At 40.9% G+C, this 24,785-nt stretch overlaps 1 protein-coding gene across 1 annotated transcript; it reads right to left on the bottom strand.

The window, feature by feature from the left end:
• LOC125895478 (uncharacterized) lies at window positions 1–24,785 on the bottom strand. The gene is made up of 14 exons (XM_049587346.1): window positions 24,712–24,785; window positions 19,880–20,005; window positions 18,423–18,578; window positions 17,595–17,733; window positions 16,709–16,878; window positions 16,068–16,202; window positions 14,096–14,281; window positions 13,451–13,971; window positions 11,511–11,653; window positions 11,006–11,227; window positions 9,688–9,927; window positions 8,929–9,062; window positions 8,228–8,551; window positions 1–8,120 (listed from the first exon to the last, which is right to left on the bottom strand). Exons 1-14 carry the CDS (start codon window positions 24,766–24,768, stop codon window positions 3,570–3,572), a joined length of 7,104 nt encoding a protein of 2,367 aa, XP_049443303.1. The 5' UTR covers window positions 24,769–24,785; the 3' UTR covers window positions 1–3,569.

The raw sequence follows: 24,785 nt of genomic DNA, 5'->3' as shown, positions 1-24,785 counted from the left end.
TTCAGCAGTTCCAAATTGTATTTTAATTAAAAAAAAAAGTGATTTCTCTTGAATAAAGTATGAGTAATATTTCCACTGAAAAGAAGATAAAATGACCATACTACTTCTTTAACACACTTGTTCCCACATGCAGGTGCAGACAGATATATATTTTTTTCTATTCGTTTATTTTATATACTTTATTAATCCCCCTGAGAGGAAATTCAATTTTATACCATTGCAAATCCAGCATGTTTCAACCATTTAAACGTGTTACATTTCAGCTTAGGGCAAGGAAGAAGAGAGGCCTCAAGCACAAACATAGTTATATAATAAAAAAAAAGTTATGCATTAAAGGTGCAGTCTGTAATTCGAATACACTTTTTATCAAATGCAGTGAATATCTCGTCACGGTCCACTATCTGTCCATTCTGTGTGTGCTGAAAAAAAAAATGCAGTGTTCATATATAGCACTAGCTCTGTTAATGTGAAGAAAACTTTGTGGCTCGGACCAAGCTACACAACACTATGCTGGCTACTCTGCCATTTTCACGTCCTTGCCCATCGTAATGACACATCAATAACACTGGAGATATTACCTTGCTTCTGAAGGAGTGCTGACGGGAGGGGTGTATTTGCTTTGGCATTGAATTCAAATGTCAGTTCTCCAGAATTGCAGACTCCACCCTTAATATATTTAAGGCTCAACATGCACATAATTGTAAACAAAAGGGTTAACCCAACACCAAAATTCTTAACACATTATTGGAACTTGACAGATCTTTTATGACAGACAACAGCTCTAATGAATTTCTAAATATTTTCAGATTATGTAAAAGCTATTTTTTCATCAGAGATGTTTGCAGTCAAAACTGCAAAACAATTACATTGTTAATTATGACTCAATTATTAATGAATTTACAACACACGAAACATGAGAATTTACCCAAAATGTACGTGGTCCTAAATTTGTGATTGGTCCTTGAAAGTAAGACCAGAGACATTTTGAAACCAGAGATGACATCTTCACTCTCTTGCAAATCAGAAGTTGAAATCATAATGATAAGATGCATTGCTGCTCACTTGAACACACTCAGGGATTTTGCTGTTATAGCCTTTCTTGGTCTGGTTTGACCAGCAGGTTACAGTGGATCAGGTTATCCTATGTCAGCAGACATAAGATACTGCTGCGTAATCGACATCACTGAGTCAGTTCAATGACTTTGAGCCTCTTGTTTACTTATACTGCTGTTACTCTACAGGATGTGGTGATTTAGCATTTACCCTTTTCCTGTAATTGTCACTTGTTGTCAAAGAGGTCCGCTGTTTAGCAAAAGTTACATAAGCTCGCTCTAATGAAAAAATATAACTACTCTCACTAAAGAAGACTGTGGAATAACCCTGACCACCCAAAAGATATTCTGCTGTTGAGAAATTTTCTGTGTGCTGAACTCAGCTTTGTTCGGTCCTCTGCCACTCTTGTCTGTTTGGTATCCTGTGGCATTGACCGCGGAACTGGGGGGGCCAGGGGGGCCATGGCCCGGGTAACTTTTGTACTCTGACATAGACGGCTGCATTGGAATTGGGTCCCACCGGGTCCCGCGGGTCCCCATTAAACAGTAAAAGAAGAAGAAAAAGAAGAAGAAGAAGAAGAAGATGTAGCCTAGCAACAGGACGTCAACACAGGAACTTGGTGCACATGCATGAGCGTTTCCACTCCATATTTATTCATAAATGGACGAATATGCCCTGAACCAGCTTTCATACCAATTTGCCGCTTGCTCCACCTGTCTGTCTGTCTGTCTGTCAGCTACATCTGTCATGAGACAAACATGAAAGAAGACGTGCAGTTTATTGTGTTTCACTGGCGACGAGCTGTCATTACGCGCGACTATTACGCACGTCTGCGTGCTCTTTATAACTCACTGTGAACCTGTGTTGCATAATAAAGATTTGCCCCCTCGTAATTTTTAACCGCCCCCTCGGTAACTTCATCCTGGCGTCGGGCTTGCCTTAACCTCAATCACTGCGTGATTACATAAAGGTAGGAAAATAAATAAATACAGGGGAGGAGAATAGAATATGAAACAGCCTTTATTTTTTTAAAAACTAAATGAAACAACGAAATAGGAGCGCTATTCTTGGCCAGTGTGTAAAAAGACATGCAGACCAGGGAAACGAAACAAATAACCCCATGAATCTCTTTATTAATAGCTTATAAAATGATAATTTCTCCTGCGGGACGGGAGAAGACACAAAATCAATGCATTTCTATTATTGTGCAAGTTTTGCGGGAGTGGGCGGGAGTGGACATACACATTGCGGTTTGTGGGCGATAATGGTCAGAAATTCAGCGTACTGGTTACTTTTCGGTAACTGCGCAGCTGCGCTTGTTTTGTTGTTGGGTGTGGGTGTGTGTGTGTGTGCGCGGCTCTGCACATCAGTCTGATATGAGTGCTGACTTGTGATGATAATGAATATGATGTTGATTTAGATTCAAGGCAGCAAGATGAGTTTTGGTCGTGGTTGTGGACTGGATGTACTTTGTTGTTTGCTATAGTTTCATCTGTGTGTTTACGTGTAAATAGGCTTGGCCTGTTGTGTGTGAATGTTAGAGTGGGATCAGAGGGGTTAATCTGAGCAAGCATGTGTTCATGTTCATGCATGTACTGTAGATGTGACTGTGTGGCGTTGGAATAAAAAAAGTGCTCCACAACGTTATTTAATACATCAGTAATATTGTCTGTTTCAATGCATATGCCCCCCCACCCCCTCCGCGTGGCTTGAAATTATGGCCCCCCCTTGTTCAGATGCGTTCCGCGGTCCATGTCCTGTGGAGTACAGTATCAACAGACCTGTTTGACATAAAAGTTGTGGGTGCAGTCAGCCAGCTTTAACTTAATGATCCCTGGGCATTGATGTTCAGAAGCTCTTTGTGTTATTTGGGGTGTTCAGTATGCTTAGTCCATAGTTTGACTCTGGAAAGTTAGTGGCACAAAACCCTCATGTGCAAAACACTGGTCGCAGATTCAAGGTACAGGAGCTGAATTGCACCAGTCCAAGGAGATACTGTGACAAACTGGTGCTTTCCTGCAACTTTGACACACATCAACAGTGGGAACTACAGCAGAGTGGTATCCTGCTCCACTGACTTAAATTATTGCTGGTTGCTGTGGCTCAATCTGTCTAGGTCAGGATGTCTGAGATTATAGATAACTTACATATGGGGTGAGTGTTTTGAGTGTGTGTTGCCCTTCACATGTGACTTGCGTTTCTCTCTGCCTGTCTGCCCCACACAGTGTCAACACTGCAACACAAAGCAGTCATCTGATGTAAAGGCCTTACTGATCAATCAGCTCAGCAATCAGTGCATCCAGTACATACAAGATAAAGGTCTAAACAGAAGCCTCACATATTGCCGGTGCAATATCTTCTAGGTAAAACAGCCCTCTTGCCATTTTTGGAAAATTTACTTTCACAAAACCTTCTTTGATGCAGAAAGTTGCCAATTCAACTGGGAGCATACCACTTCCACATTTAACGCTATGGGTAACTGTATAGTTGTTCATGCGGCTTCAAACTGAAAGCAATCACTGTTGCTTACACTTTCCAGAGGGGCTTTTTGGACTTCGAGGTTTCTTGCTGGAGTCCTTTTTACTCCTTCTGAATTTGTTCTGAGTTTGGCTAATGACTGTTTGAACAGGACTCACTTCAGCCCCACTTGCCTCAGCCCCATGCATGTAATCGGAAGCTTTTGACTCAACATCTATCAAAGCAGCATTTCCCACAGTATTTGGGCCTATTTCTGCTGCTTCTCCAGTTATGTGCACACTCTCATTCTGAACAAGGTCACCAGCTTCGTCAGCTACCTCATTTGTTGCAATAAAACTTGCAGTTCCTATATCTGCAGAGCCTGGGTCTGTTTCCAACATCGAAGATATGGTCTTGCCCACCACTTCAATCTCTGAAGAAGATACTGGTAATACCTGACCAGATGCATGAGTTGTACTTCCATCTAACACCGCTCTAATTTCTGGGTCAAAGGTGGCCTCTACATTGCCTTTTTCCAAAGTGAGATCTCCACTGGCACTCTGTCCTGATGCCAATATGCTACCACTGACCCCTTCATCTTCACTGGACGTATAAACCTGTCCTGTTGCCACCCTGGATGATATCAGTTCCCCTGAAGATGTGACCACATCATCCAAACCCTCCATGTTAGCATCCCTCACCAATATGTGCCTCTCAGCAATATCCAGAGGTATCTCACCTGTCTGAGAAGAGACTAAGCCTTGCCTTACTTGATGTGTAGTAATTTCACTAGGCATTTCTTGAGTATCAGTCACCTTCGACATTGCTGATAGACATTCAGTGTCTAATGGCTGAGATTCCTCCTCTGAAAGCTGGTAAGACTTGATGCCTTCTTCCCGTATGTGAGAACTTGTGCCTGGTGCACCTTCTTCTTCACTGTCTTCATCTTGGTCACCTGAAATGCAAATGTTTTGATGTATGGATGGAGCCTCTATCTCCTCTTTCTCTCCATCAACATCTGAGATTAGTTTTGTCTCCACTTGAGATACTGTGTGGGATGCACATTCTCTTTCACTGTCTTCATCTGAGCTCAACGTGGTTTGCTCTACAGGTGACACCTCTTGCGCTCCGTCTCCTGTGTTATCTTCTGAGATGAGCTGATCCTCCACTGTGGAAGTCGCATGTCCTGCATCTACTCTTCCAATCTCTTCATCTTGATCATTCGTGATGCTGAGAAGGGGCTGTATGGGTGATGTCACTTTCTCCGCAATATGATCCTCTGTCTCAACAGTATCTATATCATCACCTGCGACAAGCTGATCCTCCAATAAAGAACTTCCTGATACATCTTCTCCTTCAATCTCTTCATCTTGGTAGTGTGTGATGCTAACATTTTGTTGTATAGGTAATGTCACATCCTCCAGAGTCTCTCCCTCCTCTTTTTCTGGACCATTTATGTTATCATCTGACATTACTGTATCGTCAACTTGAGAACTAGTGCTTGATGCATCCTCTTTTGCACTCTTTTCATCTTGGTCATCTGAAGAGCTTATATTTTGCTGTACCGGTGACATAGTTTCCTCCACAGCATCTTCATCTTTCTCATCATTACTGGTGTTGTCATCTGAGATGAAATTTTCCTCCAATTGAGAACTTGTGCTCAATCCATCTTGTCTTTCAATGTCTTCATCGTGGTCATCAGAGGTGCTGAAACTTTGCTGTGAGACTCCTTCCTCCACAATACTCCCTTCTTTATCTCCATCACTTACACTGTCTGTATCTGCACTGACTTGATCCTTGTCTTCTCCCGATTCTGACGTTATATGCTGTTGATCATCATCATCATCTTTATCTTCTGCTATCTGCTGATGCTGCTCTAATGTTGAAATGGTTGGCACAGTAGAGCCCTCTGCTTGTACTTGAGTGGTAATTTCCTCTGATGCGGATATCAAATTTGAATCGCCCAGATCTCCTTCTTCTTGGTTGGCTAAAATGATGCTCCCAGTTTGCAATGATGTTCTTGCTTCAGCATCAACGATATCTCTTTGTGCATGACCTTCACCTATCTGAAACCCTTCACTACGATCTACCTCTAGTTCTGGCATTGCTTCCTGATCAGGAATGGACCTCTCTTCAGACACAATTAAAGTGTCCATTGAAATCTCATTTGGAGCAGTTGCTAACGGTTGAGCATCCACAGTATCAAGCTCCACATCAGAATCTAACATTTGATCCTGCTTAGCCTTAACATTCTCATGTGTATCACTGGTGACAGTTGTTCTTTCCTCCATAATCTCTTCTGCCTGGATACTATCAGAGGTGGCAACGACCTGATTTGTTTCTAAGACTGAAACAACTTCCTCTGCTGGACTGACATCTTGCTCCAGGTCCCTGTCACTTTGATCCTCTGAGACTTGATTTGATTGAGATTCTGACTCAACTTCAGCACTCCTGACTTCTGGAGCTGCAACTGTGCTGAGCTGAACGGGTTCTCCTTCTTCTTCCACTTCTTCCTCTTTCAGAGGTGCTGCTTCCTGGCTGCACACATTTTCTTCTGTGCTATCATGTATTTGATCATCTACAATTTTGAGGTGGTCTGATGTAGAAGTGGCTTCCTCTCCTTGATGAAATGCTGATGTCTCTCCATCCTTTACATCTGTATTACCTAAATCAGAGACATCTGATCCACATTGCAAAGCCTCTGTGGAGGACATTTCTGTGACCATAAATACATCTTCCTTGGAATAACCTTCAGCGGGACCAAGATTTTCCTGCTGTCCTGCTTGTGGAGCCTCAGCTTCTTCCTCTATGTTCTGTTGAGGGTCATTGGCTTCTGCTGTTTGACTTTCAACATCTGTAAATGTGTTTGTTGGAGCTTCTGTGATTTTATTCAACTGATCGGGCACAATTTCATCTTTTGTATCTCCTAGTTTCTCTACCACTGTATCAGACTGCTCAAATGATGTCTGCAGTACATCTGACCCGGGTAATGATTTAACAATGTCTTCTTCAAGATCTGCAATTGAAGATTTTTCTGATGTTTGTGTTTGATACTCTTGGACCACCTCACTTGGCTCCTCATCATTTAGTGCTGGGTCGTGCTCTGATGCTTTACTGATCACATCTTGCTGTTCTTCAACTGTATCAGTACGGGTGTTCTGAGTTGGATCACTGTCATCCATAAACAGTTTTTTTGTCATAACCTCTTCCTTTGGAGATTGATTAGTTTTAACAACTTCAGCAGTAATTATGTCTGTGGTAATGACGGTATTTACAACACTAGTGGTCTTGTCCTCCTTTGGTGATTCTATTCTATATCCTTTTGAAATACCACTGGGATCCCTTGTTTGCTCCATAGGCGGTATTCCTTGGGACTGGTTTACACTGATCTGCCTAATCCCAACTGAATTAATCCCAGGTGGCCATATTCCAGTATGTCTGCCTTCTGGCTTTGCTGTCACCACGTGTCCCATTCTCGGCTTCCCAGCACCAACTCCCAAAATATTGACTGGCCTTAACCCCATCTGCCCTGGCTGCCTAACCCATGTTTGCCCCAAATTGCTGTTAACTGCAACAACACCCCCATTTTTAACAACAGTGTGTCCTGGCAGAATGCCATACACACTGCCCTGGGCTGCTGGGCCTAACACCCCCTGAGGGGGAGCAGCCTCTTTTACCAGGATAGCACCTCTGGGCAAAGTGCCCTGAGATGAGCCTGGGTCCACCCCCTCTGCCTCACCTGGACTGCTTTTATCCATAACTAACATGTAACTACCGTCAGGATTTGGCCCTTCCATTTTCCAGCCCTTCGCAGGGACTGTGCCCTGAGACACACCTGGGCTACCAGGTAGCAACAGGGTGGGGCTTACTGGACTGGCGGGGCTGGCAGGGCTTTTGGGGCTTCCAGTGCCCTGAATAACTAGCCCAGAAGGAGAGCGTGGGGGTCCACTGATTACAAGTCCAGAAGAAGGATTCTGGGGCCCACTGACAACATAAAAGCCTGGTACATTTACTCCCTGGGCCCCATTAGCCAGCAGTACGGTGTTCTGAAGCTGTGGTTGAACTACATAGTGCATAGGCTGTAGAACAGGGCTGGTGGTGTAGTAAACTGGCTGCCGCTGTAGTATGACTGTCTGAGCTTGACGGGGCAGAGTAGCAGAATGACTGATGTTAGACTGACTGATGTTAGAAGACTGACTGATGTTAGTAACGTTAGTGCGAGGAAGTGTCATGGATTGCGGGGCAGTGCTCACGGTACTGACAGATGATTTGGAGATGTTAGTAGACGACATGACTTTCTCTGTCTTTATATCGGTATGCCTTGTCTCAACATTGTGTTCAATTTTGGGCCTCACAACTGGTTCAACAATATCAACTGAGGCTTTGACACCACCTGTTACTTTGTGTGTCAGGGAGGGCTTCGGTGTTGGTGTAGGAGGGGAACAGATCTCAGCCAGGGTCTTGAACTTTGATCCAAGGTCATTGAGGAACTGCAGGTCGTTGTCAGACTCTAAGAGGCTGCAGCAGCCCACTGAGCCAGTAGGGGAGCCCTGGCCCTCAAAGCCATAATCCAAAAGACTGTCCTTCACTGGCACAACACAATCTGCTTTCTGTTTAGGGCAAAGAAACAGCACAAACACTGGTGTCAAAAACTCTGAGCATGTGTATGTAAAAGATCTAGTGGAAAAAACAGTTGCATGCAAAGCTAACACAGTACCTGCGAGTAGTATGCATTGAGGAAAGCATCAGGTAAGGCTATATCCTCATACAGAGCTGTTGTCGAGCGTTGGATACCAAGTGTTGGCCTGCCATACACAGCACTGCTGTTGTTGAATGATCCCCTTGAAAACCCATAGGCATTGTCCACCTCCATCAAACTTTGTCTGATGTCCTGAAACTGCTGCACAGACTCATAGAATGCACTGGTCTGATGAGTCTCTGTGATTTTAGAAGCAGCGGAGTTGAAGTTTGCTGCTGCTGCAGCAGCCTCAACCTTCTTTTGGGTACTCATCATGATAGGGACACTTTGGAGCGGAACTTCCTAGAAAAAGAATGAAAGAATTAAATGTTACCTCTCAACACATTTTTGTATGGCTTTGACTCTAAAATCAGTGAGTGGTGTCCAACTAAAAACAAAATGACAAAGCACTTTTTAGAATGGGTTTAGACAGATTGAATCTTACTTTTTGTCCTTATGTGGACCTAATTTAAATGACTGGCGACATGAGTAGCCCTTATGATTTCCCAGTGACCCACCATATGGACTTCTACCACCTTTCCCCTCTATGTTGCGCTTTAGTTTCTCAATAATAGTATTATTTTAAGTAATACTAGCATAATATCTGGTTCTGTCTTTTGGTAAACTAAGATAACTTATTTTTTTCTTCCTGTAAAAGGGAGACAAAAATATTGACCAACCTTATCCTCGCCTCTTCCTTCAGTGTGATAAGATATGAGGTGTTCTTTGGCGTCAAATGGTATATCACTGAATTGGTCAGGAAAGATGGTGTCTGCTCCTCCGCACTGACAGAACAGCAGGAGAAGAGGAATGACTGCGGAGAGAAGAAAAATATTAAGAGCAATATCAATATTAAATATTAGCAATGTGATTTTATACAGCAGTGCAGAGAATAAATCCAACTTTTGAGAAACTTTTAGTATTAAATTTATGTTGCGTCAGTGAAGTGATTACTCAATACTACGGCTTTTTTTGAAGCCATACTTATTAGAAGCATGATTTTAACATAATTCAGTTCAATACAACACCATCACTGATGTTCTATCTTCCTCATATGTGTAAATCATGATGTCAGTTGCTTTTCTAAGTAATGCTGTAATGCAGTACACAATAGTTTAGCTAACCAGCACTATGTTTAAACATTATGCACAAATGGAATAATGCTTTGCTGAATTCAATCAAAACTGTCATGAATGTTTATTAAGGTAAAGTATCTAGCCTCTTTGTTGCCTCTTCCACTGAACACCTGTTATTACTTGCCCGATGCAAAGATGTCTGTGATATTCACAGCATATTGGATATGCAGTATCACCTAAGCAATGTTTGAGTTGGTCAGCAGCTACACCTCAGAAATTAATCAGTTAAAAACATAGTGGTAGTAATGATGTGGATGATGTGGTAATAATGTGTACTACAAAGTTTGTTAAAGCTCAACTCACGCAGCAGCAAGCACAATGCCATTAGCAGCAAGCCAATGGCTGAGGCAGAGAGCTCAGATGAAGGAGTTCCTAGTCTGGCTGTCCTTGCACCGCAGCCCTCTTTTTCCACACAGTCACAAACTTCCACAGTAAAAGGTTCACTGGCCGCACAAGACAGACCCTTAGCATCCGTCACTTCCACCTGAAGCTTATATTCGCCGGGCCACAGCATCTCATGAGAGTGAAGAGCGGCACTCGTGTCTAGAGACAATAAAGGAAAGAGGACTGTCAAACTCACACTGTATTGTCATTATTACTATCATGACTTTAGTAGTAACACGAGTAGTACTGTGATACTACTGCTAGTTACTATTATACTATTGATACTATTGCAATACTAATATATCTACTAATTTGTGCTACCATTACAGGCACATCAGGTAGATTGTAGTTTTTATTTTAGATTTGTGTGTCAGGTTTTAAGCTAAATTGAGTTTTGTAGAAAAAACTCAGTCCTTATGTAAGCTATGTGTTCTTGTCAAGTCTTCATGTGAGCGGTAACGGTCACCTCTTACAGCCCAAGACAAATTTCCCCCACGTGGGACAATAAAGTTAATCTTCTCTTATCTTATCTTAATTAAACAAAACCTACAAACAAATAGCCCTGATGATTAAAACCAGTAAAAACACCAAATAAAACAGTTTCACATGAAAAAAATCAGTGTTTTTCCAGTGCTCTCATAACTATGGTGGTGGAGACGAAAACGTGAATGGCCCTATCTACAGCCAGTGTTTGATTTGTCTGTTCTGGGCTGCCGTAGAAACATTGAGGTGCAACATGCCAATCTCTGAAGAAGAGGTAGATATAAATGGTTCATCCTGAGGTAACAAAAACACAATGATTCTTATTTTCAGGCAATTATACACTAAAGAAAACATACTTATTATATTATGTTCTATTTCTGCCAATGCATATCCCACACACCGGATATTAAAACAATACAACACAATTAAAAATCAGGGCCAAATATCCCTCATTTGTTCTTTAAATTCTGGACATTCACAAATCTTCTTATTTAGACTCTGATTTAAGGCATGGACATAATTGTACTTAAGAAAATATTCCTCTGAATTTGAATATCTGAATTAGAAAATGGCTACACTATTTTTAGCTTCACACCTTATCATGGTGTACTTGAGTTTTACAGCACTTAACTGAATAATTTCCATTATATACCTTGATCAATTACACTTTGGCAAGCTCTTGCTAAAAAAGAACTTATCAAAACAATCACAACTAGAAAGAAAGCGAATAGTATCTAAGAACCACATTTCTCACCATTGATGGTTTTTACGTCCCATTTGCCTCGTGTCCCATCAGGGATGATTGTGAATTTAAATGGAGCAGCATTGGGACTAACATCCTCATCGATGCCAGTAACATACACAGTTTTTGAATCAGAGCACAGACTGGTGCGGGAGGTGGTCAGGGTGGGACAGTGGTCATTGAAGTCATTGACTTGAATGGCTATTGTTCCCGTGGCTGTCTTTGATGGCACGTCTGAGGATGACAGCAGTTAGAAAGTCAATGAGCACACAGACTGCAAGGACACAACACCATTAACCACTCTGTAGCATAAAGGTCAGGCCAGTAGTGAACATCCATTTCTTGCTGTAGCTTTACACAAAATGAATGATTCTAATATAAGTCTTGAGCTTACATTCAAAAACTGTTTTCTGTAGGGAGGGCAGAGCAGGCTAAAACAGAATGTATCAAGATGCCTGAAATGAAGCCTTCTCGTTGATGATAATCTTACAGGCTTATAAAGCATGAAGGGGATTACCTTTGGTTATGGCCAGAATCTTGGCAACGTAGGTGCCATTCACCAAGAATGGTGACTCTCTATCTGGTGCCTTGTTGAGTTTAATCTCAGCTGTTTCTTCATCGATGGTAAGCCAGTTGTCAGGATCGTGGGCTTTGGCATAACTGGAGGGTAACAAATATGCAAGAAAGGGAACAAAACCTTTTTAATTGCAGTAGTGATTTGGTTAAAGTAACAGTTCAACATTTGGTGAAAAAAGTTAAGCAAGACTCTCGTGTCTAAGTTTGTAGCCTAAGCCAAGAAATGATTGGCTGAAACAGGGCGAAACAGCTCCCCTGCCTCCATCCAAAGTTAAAAAATACACCTACCAAAAATATAGTTGTTTCCCTCTTGCCACTGTCTACCCTAAGCTATCCACTTCCTGGCTCAAAGTACATATTTAGTAACCTGACGTGCAAAATGATTTGTTACACGGAACCATCTGAGAAGCCTTCAATGGAAACTGTTCACGAAAAGGGCAGGCACTTTCAAAAAATATGTGGCAGGTGATTGAAGGCGGATGAGCCATCTGTCTATCACCAGCCAGCTCGGGGAAGAACGAAAGCATCTTTTCCATTGAGAAACCACCCTCAGTGCCATTTTTAGCTCCTCTTACAATGAAGAAATACTCTCCAGCTCTGATATAACTGGTAGGCCTACTACCGTAGCATCTACACTAACCCGTTTAGGAGCCGCTGTTGTGGTTTTCTGAAGAAACAGTTGCCTCTTGTGTCATCACTCACACCTACACCATGCGTGTAACTGCCAGTAGTTCCTTATAAGACGCTAATTAATCCGAGCCCCAGTGGATCGAACAGCAACGCATTACTTGAGGCCCGAAAAGATGGATTTTTGTTTGATCTCATAATGTTGTGAGAATAATAATAATTATAATAATAATTAACATATTTTCCAAATTGTTGAACTTTTCCTTTCAATATTTCATTGTTTCCATTTTGCCACACCGCTGGCATAACTCTAGGTATGGCAACATCAGAAGGTTGGTTAAACACTTTGGTCCACACCAACATATCATAGCAACTATTAAATAAAGTTTCATGCAATTTGGTTGAGACATTTTTCTCTCTCTAACTCTGGTGAACCCCTGAATTGCCATAGTTTTGAGTGAAATGTCTTAAAAACATAAGAAGTGGATGTAGCCTCTGGCTCTGAAATGTTTAGCCATTTGGAAGTGCCTTTAACCTACATTCTTTCTAATGGCCACCAGGGGTGACTCCACTGGTTGGAAGAAGGTGTCTGAATGAAAAATGATCCAACATCATGAGTTTATAGGCTCAATCACTAGTTTCAAGTCTTCTTTAATACAGTACAATGTTCATTTTGTAAATTATGGTCCCAACTACACTGAGACAACAACGCAGGGTATGCATTGGGGTGTGGGGGTGTACCATGGCAACCTGTCAATCAGAATAGAGGTGTTGCAATGCATTACTGACAATGTGGCAGTCAGCTGTACCCTCTTGACCAAATATGGTCACATTTGGTTCCGGAAAACCAAGATGGTGACTGCCACAATGCCAAACTTGAGGCCTCAGAATGATAGTCAATAAACCAATGAGCAATGTCACTGTGTCGCTACGTCTACTTCTTTTATACCGTCTGTGCTAGTGGGTCATCATCATCATCATCATCATCAGGTCAGAATGTCAGTATATCCAATACTTTGGTTTAAACCCAAATATATACCTTTGTAACACCTGCACACCAAATGACATTCCCACCAGCCTCAGCTGTACTTTTTGTTTAGTGCTAGTCAATAAATATTAGCATAGCATGCTAAACTGAGATGGTGAACATGGTCAACATTACAATCAGTACGTCAACTATCAGTGCCTAAGAGCAGCTTCACTGCTCCTAGCTTGGCTGTAGACTGCTCTTCTGTTAACTGCAGCTTGACTAACCTGACGTCTTCAGCTTGTTTTCCTGTGTCTGGATCGATAGCAGGGAACGATGTGAGCACACCATCCTTGGGTAATTCATTTGGATCTTCTGATACAGGAACAATCTTGGTGTCAGGTCTGAACGCTGGACCCTCTGGCATATTATTCACTGATATCAGAATGGGATAGGTTTTTTCAGGTGCATCTTGCTTTGGTTTTGTTCCTGGTTTGACGCCCGGCTTAGTTCCAACACCCGGTCCAGGCCTGACTCCAGGCGTAAGTCCTGTATCCAACCCTAACCCTACCCCTGTTTCAGCTCCAGCATCTCCGCCCACGCCTACACCCGTATCCAAATTTACTCCTATGTTTACCCCTGCATCGGCATCAGCTCCAGCTCCGACTCCAGCACCGGTAGCCACAGGACCACCCTCTCCAACTTGGACGTCCACATCCATCTCCACAGCACCACCCTCCACAAAAGGAGCTACATTCTCAATGGACAGGCCAAGCGCAAGTTTCTGGACTTCTTCAAAATCCAATGGCTGTTTGGACAGTAAGAAGACAATAAGAGATAGTAAGTGGTAAACAAATGTGAGGGACCCAACAAAAGTTACAGTAAATTAAAAAGATCATAAGAAAATATAATATTTAGAGTCACATAAATACCTTGACCAACTTAAGGATGCCTTCATTGGTTTTTTCATCTGTCTCAATGGCGAAGCGATTATCCTCATTTCCTTTGACAATTTTAAAGACAGTCTTCCAGTTGTCTGTGGGTTCAAGGTCTGCATCCAGAGCTTTGATTCTCATCACGATTACGTCAGCAACATTTTCATCCACTGAGCCCTTGTACTGCAAACAGAACATGATTCAAAATATGTAGTCTATAGTGAAAACTGTTCATGTGCTAAAATATTAAAGTCTTTAGGCCACTTCTGAGTTTGCGTCAGTTCTGGTCTTTTCTGTGCACAACTCAACACTAGAAACAGATGACATCAGCGGTTTCTAAACACCTAACCAAAACCATCAACAGCATTCACTCTGAAGATGCCATTGACCAGGAGGCAGGGGGAGAAAGTTTAAGGAGGCCAGATATTGGTTATGATCTCTCCCCATGTGTAACCCACAGCCTTATTTGCTGAACAATGATCTTGAGAGGCAGTTGAAAGCTCAGACAGCCTAATGGACCTTTGAGGTTTGATTTTTGATATATATGTTATTCCCAGTTAAAACTTTCATTCTCAAATATTTGAAGCAGTTCCACATGGAGATATCGCTCTTTCACATCAGTTCATGCTGACAGGCTCTTGTCCAAACTTGTTGGTTTCACAGCAACACACACTGAATCACAGAAAGAAACATGTATTAAAATATATGTTTTACTGTTAATTAAAAAAAGTGATTTTAACAATCATTTAGCAAACACTTTGAAGTGGGGTGGGGAAAAAACAGTGGTGGCACCAATGTAAGACGACATGATGCTCCCATTATAAACTGAGACAGAATCTTTTCATGTACGCTGCAGTGAAAAGGTGTGTACACCACATAAAAGCCTGCTGACTTTGTTTTGCTACAAAGTTATTAAAATAACTTTAGGGCCTTTATCTTAATTAAGCTCCAACAGCCAGCACAAGCAGCGTTCTGACAGTTGGGTATTTTTCCAACCTTGACACTGTCTTTGTGTGCGTGAGTGTTTGTGAGTTAATTAAAAAAATGGGGAAATACAAAGACAAATTGACTCTAAATATGGAAATATAAAGACAAATAACAAAATATAAAATGAAAATGATAAGAATTTTATTCATTTTCAGAATTATTTGTTCATTTATTTCTGTATATATTTATTTATATTTTTGAATATATATTTATTTTTGCATATAGAATACTCAATTTCTTATCCTGTGTTTCTTTTTTATATAATATAATTTATTTAATTGTATCCCTTTATTTTAGCTTATTCTACTCCTTGAAGGGCAAAGCTGCCCATCAGCTGGCTTTGGGTGGGCCCTCCTGTCCACATTGAGTAGTCTACTGTATTAGTGCATGCATGAGCCCTGCTTTGGTGGGAACTTTTTAGCATGGACAACAGGAAGAGGACATGACACAGACATGGACATGCCCAGCGTGAATGCGGTAGCAGTTTGAAACAGGGAAAGGAAACATCATGGCAGAAGTGAAACAAAGGTTAAGGAAAGGTGTTTGAAATAAACATCTCTATGCAGATGAGTGGATAATAGACAGCGCACACGTTTTCGAATTCCAGCTTTCACAATTGATAACTCTCTTATGATTCTGCCCTCATCAAAAGTGTCTGAATAATAAACCTTATTCATAGCAGACATTTTGACTCGTCATAGCAAATAAAGTGCAATTGATAGTATAGATAAGTGATGACTACATGCCATTAAGGTGGTCCATTTCTAGGACCCATTACTGATTATAGAACAGAATCATGGTCAATGTTAGTAGTTCCACCTGTGCTAAGAATCTATTAAACAAACACCCTGGTGCTCTTTTGATGTACCACACACCCAGAAACTAACAAGAGCTAATGAAAAATTAGAAAAGGGAATAAAGGGAAAAACACTTTCTCCTGTCATCCATTTCCTGTGTGTACTGGATGTGCCATATGCCTCACCTCAGATTTTTCCAGAATGGGTTTATTATCATTGATGTCCAGCACCTTGATCTCCACAGTTCCTGTCCCCGTCAGCCCCCCTGCTGCCCCTCGCAAATCAGCCCCCTGTACAACCAGTTTGTAGTAGTCACAAGTCTGTTGGAGAAAAAAAAAACAAAACATCCTTCTGTTATTGGATGAAATGTGATTGTATTATGTGGGTGTTGCCAAAAGTCACTTAAGTTCAACAACAGTATCTTTACAGGGTGAGAAAGCTGCTCAGGGCAAAATAGCGCTATTGTAAAACTGTCATTGATTCTACCTTAATGTTGAATTTCAGAGAAAATTTTACTCTGTCGTAAGTTTTCTTATCATGCCACAATTTTAGTTGCGTGATTAGCTGATAGCTGACTGTCATCTAATGGAGGAGACCGTAAATTAAGGGAGTGGGTTGACTCATTTTTCCTATAGGTTGGATGCTGTGAATGGTTCAAATGGTGGGAGAGCAGAGTTTACTGACATCAAACTGAATGACTGGGAGAATTCAAGACGTATTATCTGTCTTTCATCTCCCCTGTCAGATGGCTCTGAAAAATATTTTATGAAGAACAAAAAGACTGCAGCATATGTGGCCTGTGTTTAATGTGCAGTGAGTGGCTCACCTCTCTGTCCAGCCTGGCGTCTTTGACGTACAGTTTGCCTGTTTTGCTGTCAAGATCGAACATGCGAGCTGGACTCTCTGGCACCTGACTGATAATTTTGTAGGAGATCTCTGAATTAATTGTTCCCTCTTGGTCATCATCTTTCCCCACGATCTGCATAATAAAGGTTCCTGCAGTGGACCACAACAGTACAGAACCATCTCAGTAGAAGCCATCAAAGCTCAAAGGGCCTGTTCACAGTGAGTAACCACATACAGTACATCCAGACTGTGTTTAGATCTGATAAAACTCATCTATTATGAATGTTGTGTGAGTCTTACATGCATTTAAATTGTATCATACATGAGGAGTTGAGCAGTTAATAGTTTATATGTTCATTTCCAAATGCAACCTTGTCCATGGCGGCAATTTGATCAGCTAAAATTTAGATGACCCATAACTTAGTTTTTGCCAAAATGTGAAGGCTGGCCTGACAGTGGTGTGACTATCCCCCTTAATTTTTTACTAGATTAAATATTCATGACTAATGTCTCTCTCCCTTCATCCTACCCCTCTGCTTCTGGCACCCTTCTTTGAACCACACCCACCTTCGAACCTGGCCCTCATTTTGATCTCAACTACACACCTGTGAAGTTCCCTGACTGCAAAGTTTCACAGACAGACACAGAACACTTGGCAAAGCACTCAAATCAGCTTCTCAGCGCACACACACACACACACACACACACACACACACACACACACACACACACACACACACACACACACCAGCTGACCTGATGCTGTTACGACTGGTAACAAACACATATTGAGTTTAATGTAGCTAAACTGTGATTGTACCCTTCACTTATTTTGGCAGGTTAATGGAGACAAAATTTGGCCATACCTTTTTTGCTTGACTCTGTGACATTGCCGGTATGCAGCTCAAAATAAGGAGCGTTGTCATTCTCGTCCAGGACTACGACATTCAGTGGGATGTCTTCCTCTGCTTGATTCCCATCCATGTATCTAGCCTTTCCTGTTAGCTGCATGGATTACATGAAGAGATGGGACAAGCTCAGATGGTTTACTATTGACTTTTTCATTGTCCCTTTATTTGATTTATACCTAAACTTTTAGCCACATCCCACAGAGAATGGCTGTGGCCATCAGGAGCAATGTAAGGTTCAGTGAATGCATGGTTCAGTTGTTGCGTGTGAATGTTTGAATATTGAGTAGCATGTGGTGTAAAAGTGCTTTGAGGGGTTGGAAGACAAGAAAGAAGCTATACAAGTGCAATTCCACATACCATATTATTATCTGAATGACACAAAGCTGAAAGTATTTCAAAAACCTAAAAGCCTAAAAGGGCTTTTGAGAAAACATCTTGGTCTGGAGTGTTGTAAAGTGACTGACTCACATGAGTAACCATTATAACAATGGAATTTACCTGTTGCCAAACATCATATAGCATACAGTGTGAGGCTTGAAGTCAGTTATAAACAACAAAACAGTTATAACAAACTTTAAATCAGTCGAAACATCATATGACTAGGAAATACAACTGTTTTCTTAGTGTGCAGCAACAGTTTGTCACAGAACTCTACCTAGACCCTCTCACTGGACAGTTTAAACCCATGCTTGGTTTGGATACCCAAGGCAGAACTCATTAACAACAGATTTCAGTCCATGTAGTACAGTACAAGGCCTGGAAGTTATTCCAAGAAAGACTTACATTGTAGAATGCTTTTTTCTCCCGGTCCAGGAGACCAGTAATTCGTACAAACCCAGTTTCATGGTTCACCACAAAGAGGTTGAAGGGTGGTTTGTCAGCTCCTGGTCCAGAGAGATAATACTCCACCCTTTCACTTTTGTCTTTATCAGAGCGGATCTGACAACAAAACAAACAGATAATTCCAGGACTTGTAAACACTGTTATGATTATTGCTATTGTAGTGTTCGGTTAAAGTTACATGTTTTACTGTATCATGGTTAATGTTGAATGGCACCATAAGAACCTCTTCAGCCATTTGCAACAGCACACATTACAAGAATCCATTATAACCTGTTGCTAAACCAAGCTAACCAGAGCTGGTTTTGATCTTCTCAGCTCACCTGGATGTGATGTCTTGACTTTGGCTCTCAATAACATTAAGGTGGAACATTGGCCCACATAAATTTAGGGACAGATTATGAGATAATGGGTCTGAGGGCTAAACCTTAATTTCATTCTGGTATATTCAACGTGCACTGTGTAGGAATTTCTCCCATCTAGTGTTGAGATCGTATATTGCATTCAAACAGATAGCACACTCTAGCGCCTCACTGTTTCAAACGTGTATTGCAACAATGGTGGTGTGTCTTTAACTGATGACTTCTTGTCTTGAGTTAACGATAACTTTAGCTGTTCTTTAATCTCAGACAGGTGTTGGGATGTTACATACCTTGACACATTTCGGCGGAAAGTTTCGCCTTCCTCAGAATTGGCTGATCTGACTTGACAGATAAAGACGCATCACAACCACCACCAAGTGAGGAAGGCGGAACTTTCCACCAAAACATGTCAAGGTGCCAACACGCATGAATCATCCCTGAATGATGACAAAGCCTATCTGTATCTGTCACAGTAACCTGCTTGGAGGTGGTCAAGCGTGCTTTGACCTAACTCTGGAGGTGATCTATCTCAGGTGCAACTCAACACATTTAAACTGCATGGTTTGATTTGGTGCTGCTAAAAGTGCTAGTGAAAAAGCTCTATTACATTTAAATACCTAGATTACATTTAAAATGTCTCACACTCAGGCCTTTTACTCTGACAAAATGGATGTTGATGGTACACTTTGTTCAGCTCTACCCCGCTTCGTATCGGGTCAGGTGAAGAACAAACAAACAATGAGCTGGTTGTTAACAGTCTAAAAGGAGTTTTGTTTGGCACTTTCACACAGTTAAAACAACGCTTCTCTTGGAGTATACTGTATATCAGCCGTTAGCCCAGGCCAGTTTATGTATAGTGGTACAGCAGAGGACTGGAACTGACTCAAACAACAAGTGGAAACAGGTTTATTCACTGACAGAAACCAGTTTTTTGTTTGGTGTGTTTTCAAAACTTGGAAGCTTATCTATCCTGGCACTTAGCCAGGTTACTTGACAAATTATGGTGCCACCAAATACTAATTCATTGTGGGAAATTACCTTGGCAATGGATGGTTTTTGAGTGTAGTCTTTGTTCTCCGATAACTTGGCAGGAGGAAGGATCCACTCTCTCTTCTTCCTTCTAAGTGTCTTCAGCTTCTTCTCACTTGCTTCAGCACTGAGCACCTAAGAGCAAACAGCAGACATACACTTGAGTTTGCCTTGACGGAGACTGCTGTATGGTTTAGGTAATCTAAGTATACTTTATGGACCAAATACCAGCCTTGTCTCTGCAAGACATTTACATATTCCTAGAGGGGAAACTAAACTAGTAGCTCCTTGAAAGACAAAACAAACCCTTTTATATCAATATTAGTGAATTCGAGTTAACTGACAAAATAATCCTATGGATTGTAATGCGTGCTGTGGTGTTACTGATCATGCTGTCCTCATGCACTGTTTATATGTTTTCCTATGAAAAGTAATACACCAAAATTCTTACATGTTTCAAGTAATCATGAGCCAGTAATTTATGTGTAACCCACGTAACTTGGAAGGCTGCGATCATGTTGCCAATATGTTGACAGGAGTAAAGAAGGAAGTGGTCAATAAACATGGGACTTTCCCCAAGAGACTGGTATTCAGAATCATGTCAACTTGGAGTAATTTTGAGGTATGTCACCACCATATTTCTTTTTCTAAACCTCTGTGACTTTATGTTAATTACATTACTTTCCACATAGACGTAAATGCATTCGTGGGTGCTACTTCGTATAAATGAAAAAATACGAACTGTCGTATGAAGATACGCTGTATTTGAACTATAAAAGAACAGACAAGTAGAAAGCATTGGCGCTATTATGCTAAAGTATATAGACTATTTGCAACAGCGTCGATATGACACTTTGGTATTTATATACTTAAATTTCTTATTTCACAGTTAATATTAGAAATCACATGATGTATATAGACTAACACTGGTCCAGTTATTATAAAAACATTATGTACAGTATTAGTGGCTCAAAAATAGCACACATTACAGAGAGTGATCATGAGTGTACATGGAAGTTTGTGTGATCTTGCTGAAGAGTGTGTGTCGGAAGAGAGAATGAGGTGAGTCTGAGGTGTGGCTCAGCTCCTGAACATGAGCAGGGAGCACACCAGCACTGAATGTGAATAATGTTTGGCATTTGGTGCCTGTTCACACCGTTTGAAGATGAACAATGCATCTGTGCCAGCATGGAGTACTGTTTAATGAAAGCGTTGGGCCCTTGAGTGTGTGGTGACTGTGCGTGTGTGTGTGTGTGTGTGTGTGTGTGTGTGTGTGTGGCAGGCAGCAAGTCTGCTGATATCACCAAGAGACTGGCATCATGTTGGAAGCTGTGGCTGTTGTTGTTGGAGCTGCTGGTGCTGTCATGTTCAACACCCCTCTGAAGTTTAACAGCAGTAAATTGGTGCAATCAGTGGATAGTGGATAATAGGCCAGCACAATGTGCTCAGCCTTGCAGCAAATCCTCTATTAGCTACTTCATTTAACACTGCATGGGTGGGGTGATGTGGATGTGGATGTAACTGGTAGTGTGGAAGCCTGACTTGTGCATTCCCACCCATAATACCAAGCAGCATGTGAACCTCTTTACGTGGAGAAACTCTGAACAGGACAACCACACAAAGTTAGCCAAATGAACTACAGGTATTTCTATGTTGGTACTTTCTGAATAGGGTTAGTTGAAGTCATTTGCAGGGTCACACATCTACACAGAAAAGATTTTAGGTGAAAATTGTGATAATAGAACTGTAATGCATAAAGTTTTTTTGGAATCAGATAAGAAATGAATAAGCATTCATGAAGGGTGTGGGGTATAGGCCTTTTTCACAGCAGACATGTTGACATGTGACAGTAGGAAAATCACTAGTTTAAATAATAAAATGACATGCACATCTTCTTCTGCGTGCTTCTATGACAAGTCCAAATGTCTGCTGAGTATTTGTTCTTCTCAGAATTGCTTTTTTGTTTGTTTAAAACACCTACATTGATTTGTTTACCTCAGTCACATTTCAGTCGCTGAATTATGAAAGAATAGAGCTGCATGAGGTTAGACGTTGCTGACTGTTTTATCAATTTATCCTATTTGTTTTAGTGTCCACATTTTGTCTGATGAGTTATATGGAGATTTTAAAACAACGTTAGAAATTATCCAAAATAAATTCCTATTTTAGATCACTGTTTGACCATTTTTCCAATTTTTAAATACCGGTTAATAGCATTTCAAGAACAATGCTGTCTCTAACACTCAAACAACACCAGCAGACTAAAAAGACTATTTACCAAGTGCACCTGATGATTTTGTTTTCCACGGAAAATATTTTCTCTACATCAATCAATCAATCATTCTTGATTTATAAAGCACTTTTCATGCAAAAAATGTGGCACAAAGTGCTTTACATGGTTAGAAGAAATGCCCCTCCCATCCACCCCCCAGCCACCCACACCCCCACACACCCACCCACCCACAAACACAGTCATGATGTAGACATAAAAACATGTGGCAGAGCGCAGAGCAACCAGGTGAGGAAACAATAGCGCAGGGAGCCGTCTGCACCGGGAACTGATCACAGACCGTGGCCACCAGGACACCAACACGGAGTCCAAGAAGGCGGAGTGCAGCCCCCCCCAACCCAGTCGAAGCAACCCACGAGGCAGCGACAATGCAGCCAGGGCCAATCACAGCCCCCAGTGCAGAGGGCCCCCATTGAGGAAACAAATGCTCTTTTTAAAAATATCCTAAATAGTAGATGTCTGAATACTGGACAGCAGGCTGCCTACTTCATACGTTACTTAATGCACAGTTTTCACACCTGTGTTAGACTTCTCATCCTCAAACTTCAAGGCACGTGAGAGGTTATTTACGTTCAAGTTGTTCACTGTTGAAATGGGATGGCGTATTTAAATTTGCTGGCACGTTTAACCTGAAAGACTTGTATCTTTATGTTTATGGTTGTTGTAAATCTTTTGTCACTGTCATGAAAGAAAAACTAAATATTGCTTCAATTTCCACCCCTTTAAACATAGTAATTATTTCACTAAACATCTTCCCGCAGGTGCATTAAAATAGCTTGTTGATAAATGTAATGAAAATCTTTCGATTAATAATAAGAGAGTGACTCTGAGCTCTAGCTGAGAAAACAGAACGGAAATGTCAGTTTCATTGAGAATTTTGCAGAAATTCTGACATAATGATTTGTCATAATGAATTGTGTCTTTTAAAAATACCCAAAATAGCTTAACAAGAGACTCTAGCAAGTCTAAATGAGAGACAGCAAATCATATCAACTTCTGTGTTGGATCAAGTGTGCCACAAATCTGAAAAGCCAATATCCTTAAAAAGTCAGCAGAAATTTCAGTGTTATGAGGTTTCAGTATATATGAATGCCCTTCAGAAAAGGTCGCCTTTAATCAGATTAAAACAAAACAAAACAAAAGACAAGACAAAACAAAACAAAACAAAACAAAAGACAAGACAAAACAAAACAAAACAAAAAAGAAAAGAAAAGAAAAGAAAAGAAAAGAAAAGAAAAGAAAAGAAAAGAAAAGAAAAGAAAAGAATGTAAAACAAAACAAAACAAAAAACAATCTGGGCATGACAGTTTCCAGCTCTATGGACTATGATTAGACTGACAAACCATGTCTTCAATCAAATGTGGTCAATATCCTACGTTACACAACTGAAACCAAATGATACATATAAATATATATAAAATCACCTGAATCAATATTTTGGTTTGTTTATATCGATTGATTGATGAACTAAGTTTTGTACATTGTGTACAATATATATGGGACGCAGGAAAGGCCATACATTTGAACATTTTCTAGTTCTACTTTCTCATCATCACAGCTATTCTGTGTAAATCTGAACTATTCACTTTAAGAAAAAGAATAATTCCTTTTATATTTACTTTTGGTTGTCACACCCAATCATGATGCATACTTGTGTGTCAAACACAGCATGCCGTGTGCAAGCATGGCCGCTGAGAGTACGCAACTTGCTCTGAGGCTCAGTCTATTCACAAAGATGTAATAATAATAATGATAATAATAATAATGATGAAATTAAATTAAATCATCATCATCATCATCATGCATCTCTTTCTGAAGGGCAAAATAAAAAACATGATGTTCTGCTATGACTGCATGAAAGGACACTTTATTAGCTCAAAAGCCCACTAACAAAAGTTGAGTACATGCTGTACCCACACTTTTCTTACACCACCGACCAGTATTTTGATATCTTACTTTACTGTGACTGTTGTGAATTTTGCATGAAGTATTTGAACACAAATAGATGCTAAACTCTGTTCAGTACATCCCAAGATGTAACACTGTATTACAGTAGGTTTCATAAGCTGGACAGACAGACTACATTTCTTAATCTTTCCAGCACATTATTGTTGAGACATGTCTCAGAATAGCAGCATGCCTCATTAAGGCAGCCTATATAAAACAAGTGGACATGAAGTAATCGTGCAGCTCTGCATTAATCTCTGATCGTCGCACACTGTAGTTTCAGCACAGACGGAGATGATAAATAATAATAATAATAAAACTGTCCACTGTTTCAGTTTACAAATACATTATTCAGAGATGCAGCATTTTATTTTTTAGGAGTATTTGAGTGCTGTAAATGTTCTCTGACGTGCATGATTTACAGCCCTTGCATGCCCTTTAAAAACAATTAAAGCAGAGTGTCATTATCTGTCATTAATGAACTGCAATCTAGTCCACTTAAAGAACAAATCACTCTGCTGAAACAACATGTTTTAGCATGGCCTGCAGCATGCCCTGATGTGTCAAAGCCAAACTTATAAGTACCTTCAGGGTGAATACTCACCAAGGCCAGCACTAACAGAAGCAGAAGGCCCACTTCTGCAAGGGAGAGCCGAGCCATGAGTGCAGGGAAGCCGC

The sequence above is a fragment of the Epinephelus fuscoguttatus genome, linkage group LG10 (genome assembly GCF_011397635.1).
Source record: "Epinephelus fuscoguttatus linkage group LG10, E.fuscoguttatus.final_Chr_v1".
Classification (NCBI taxonomy): Eukaryota; Metazoa; Chordata; class Actinopteri; order Perciformes; family Serranidae; genus Epinephelus; species Epinephelus fuscoguttatus.
This window is presented reverse-complemented; position numbering and strand designations above follow the sequence as displayed.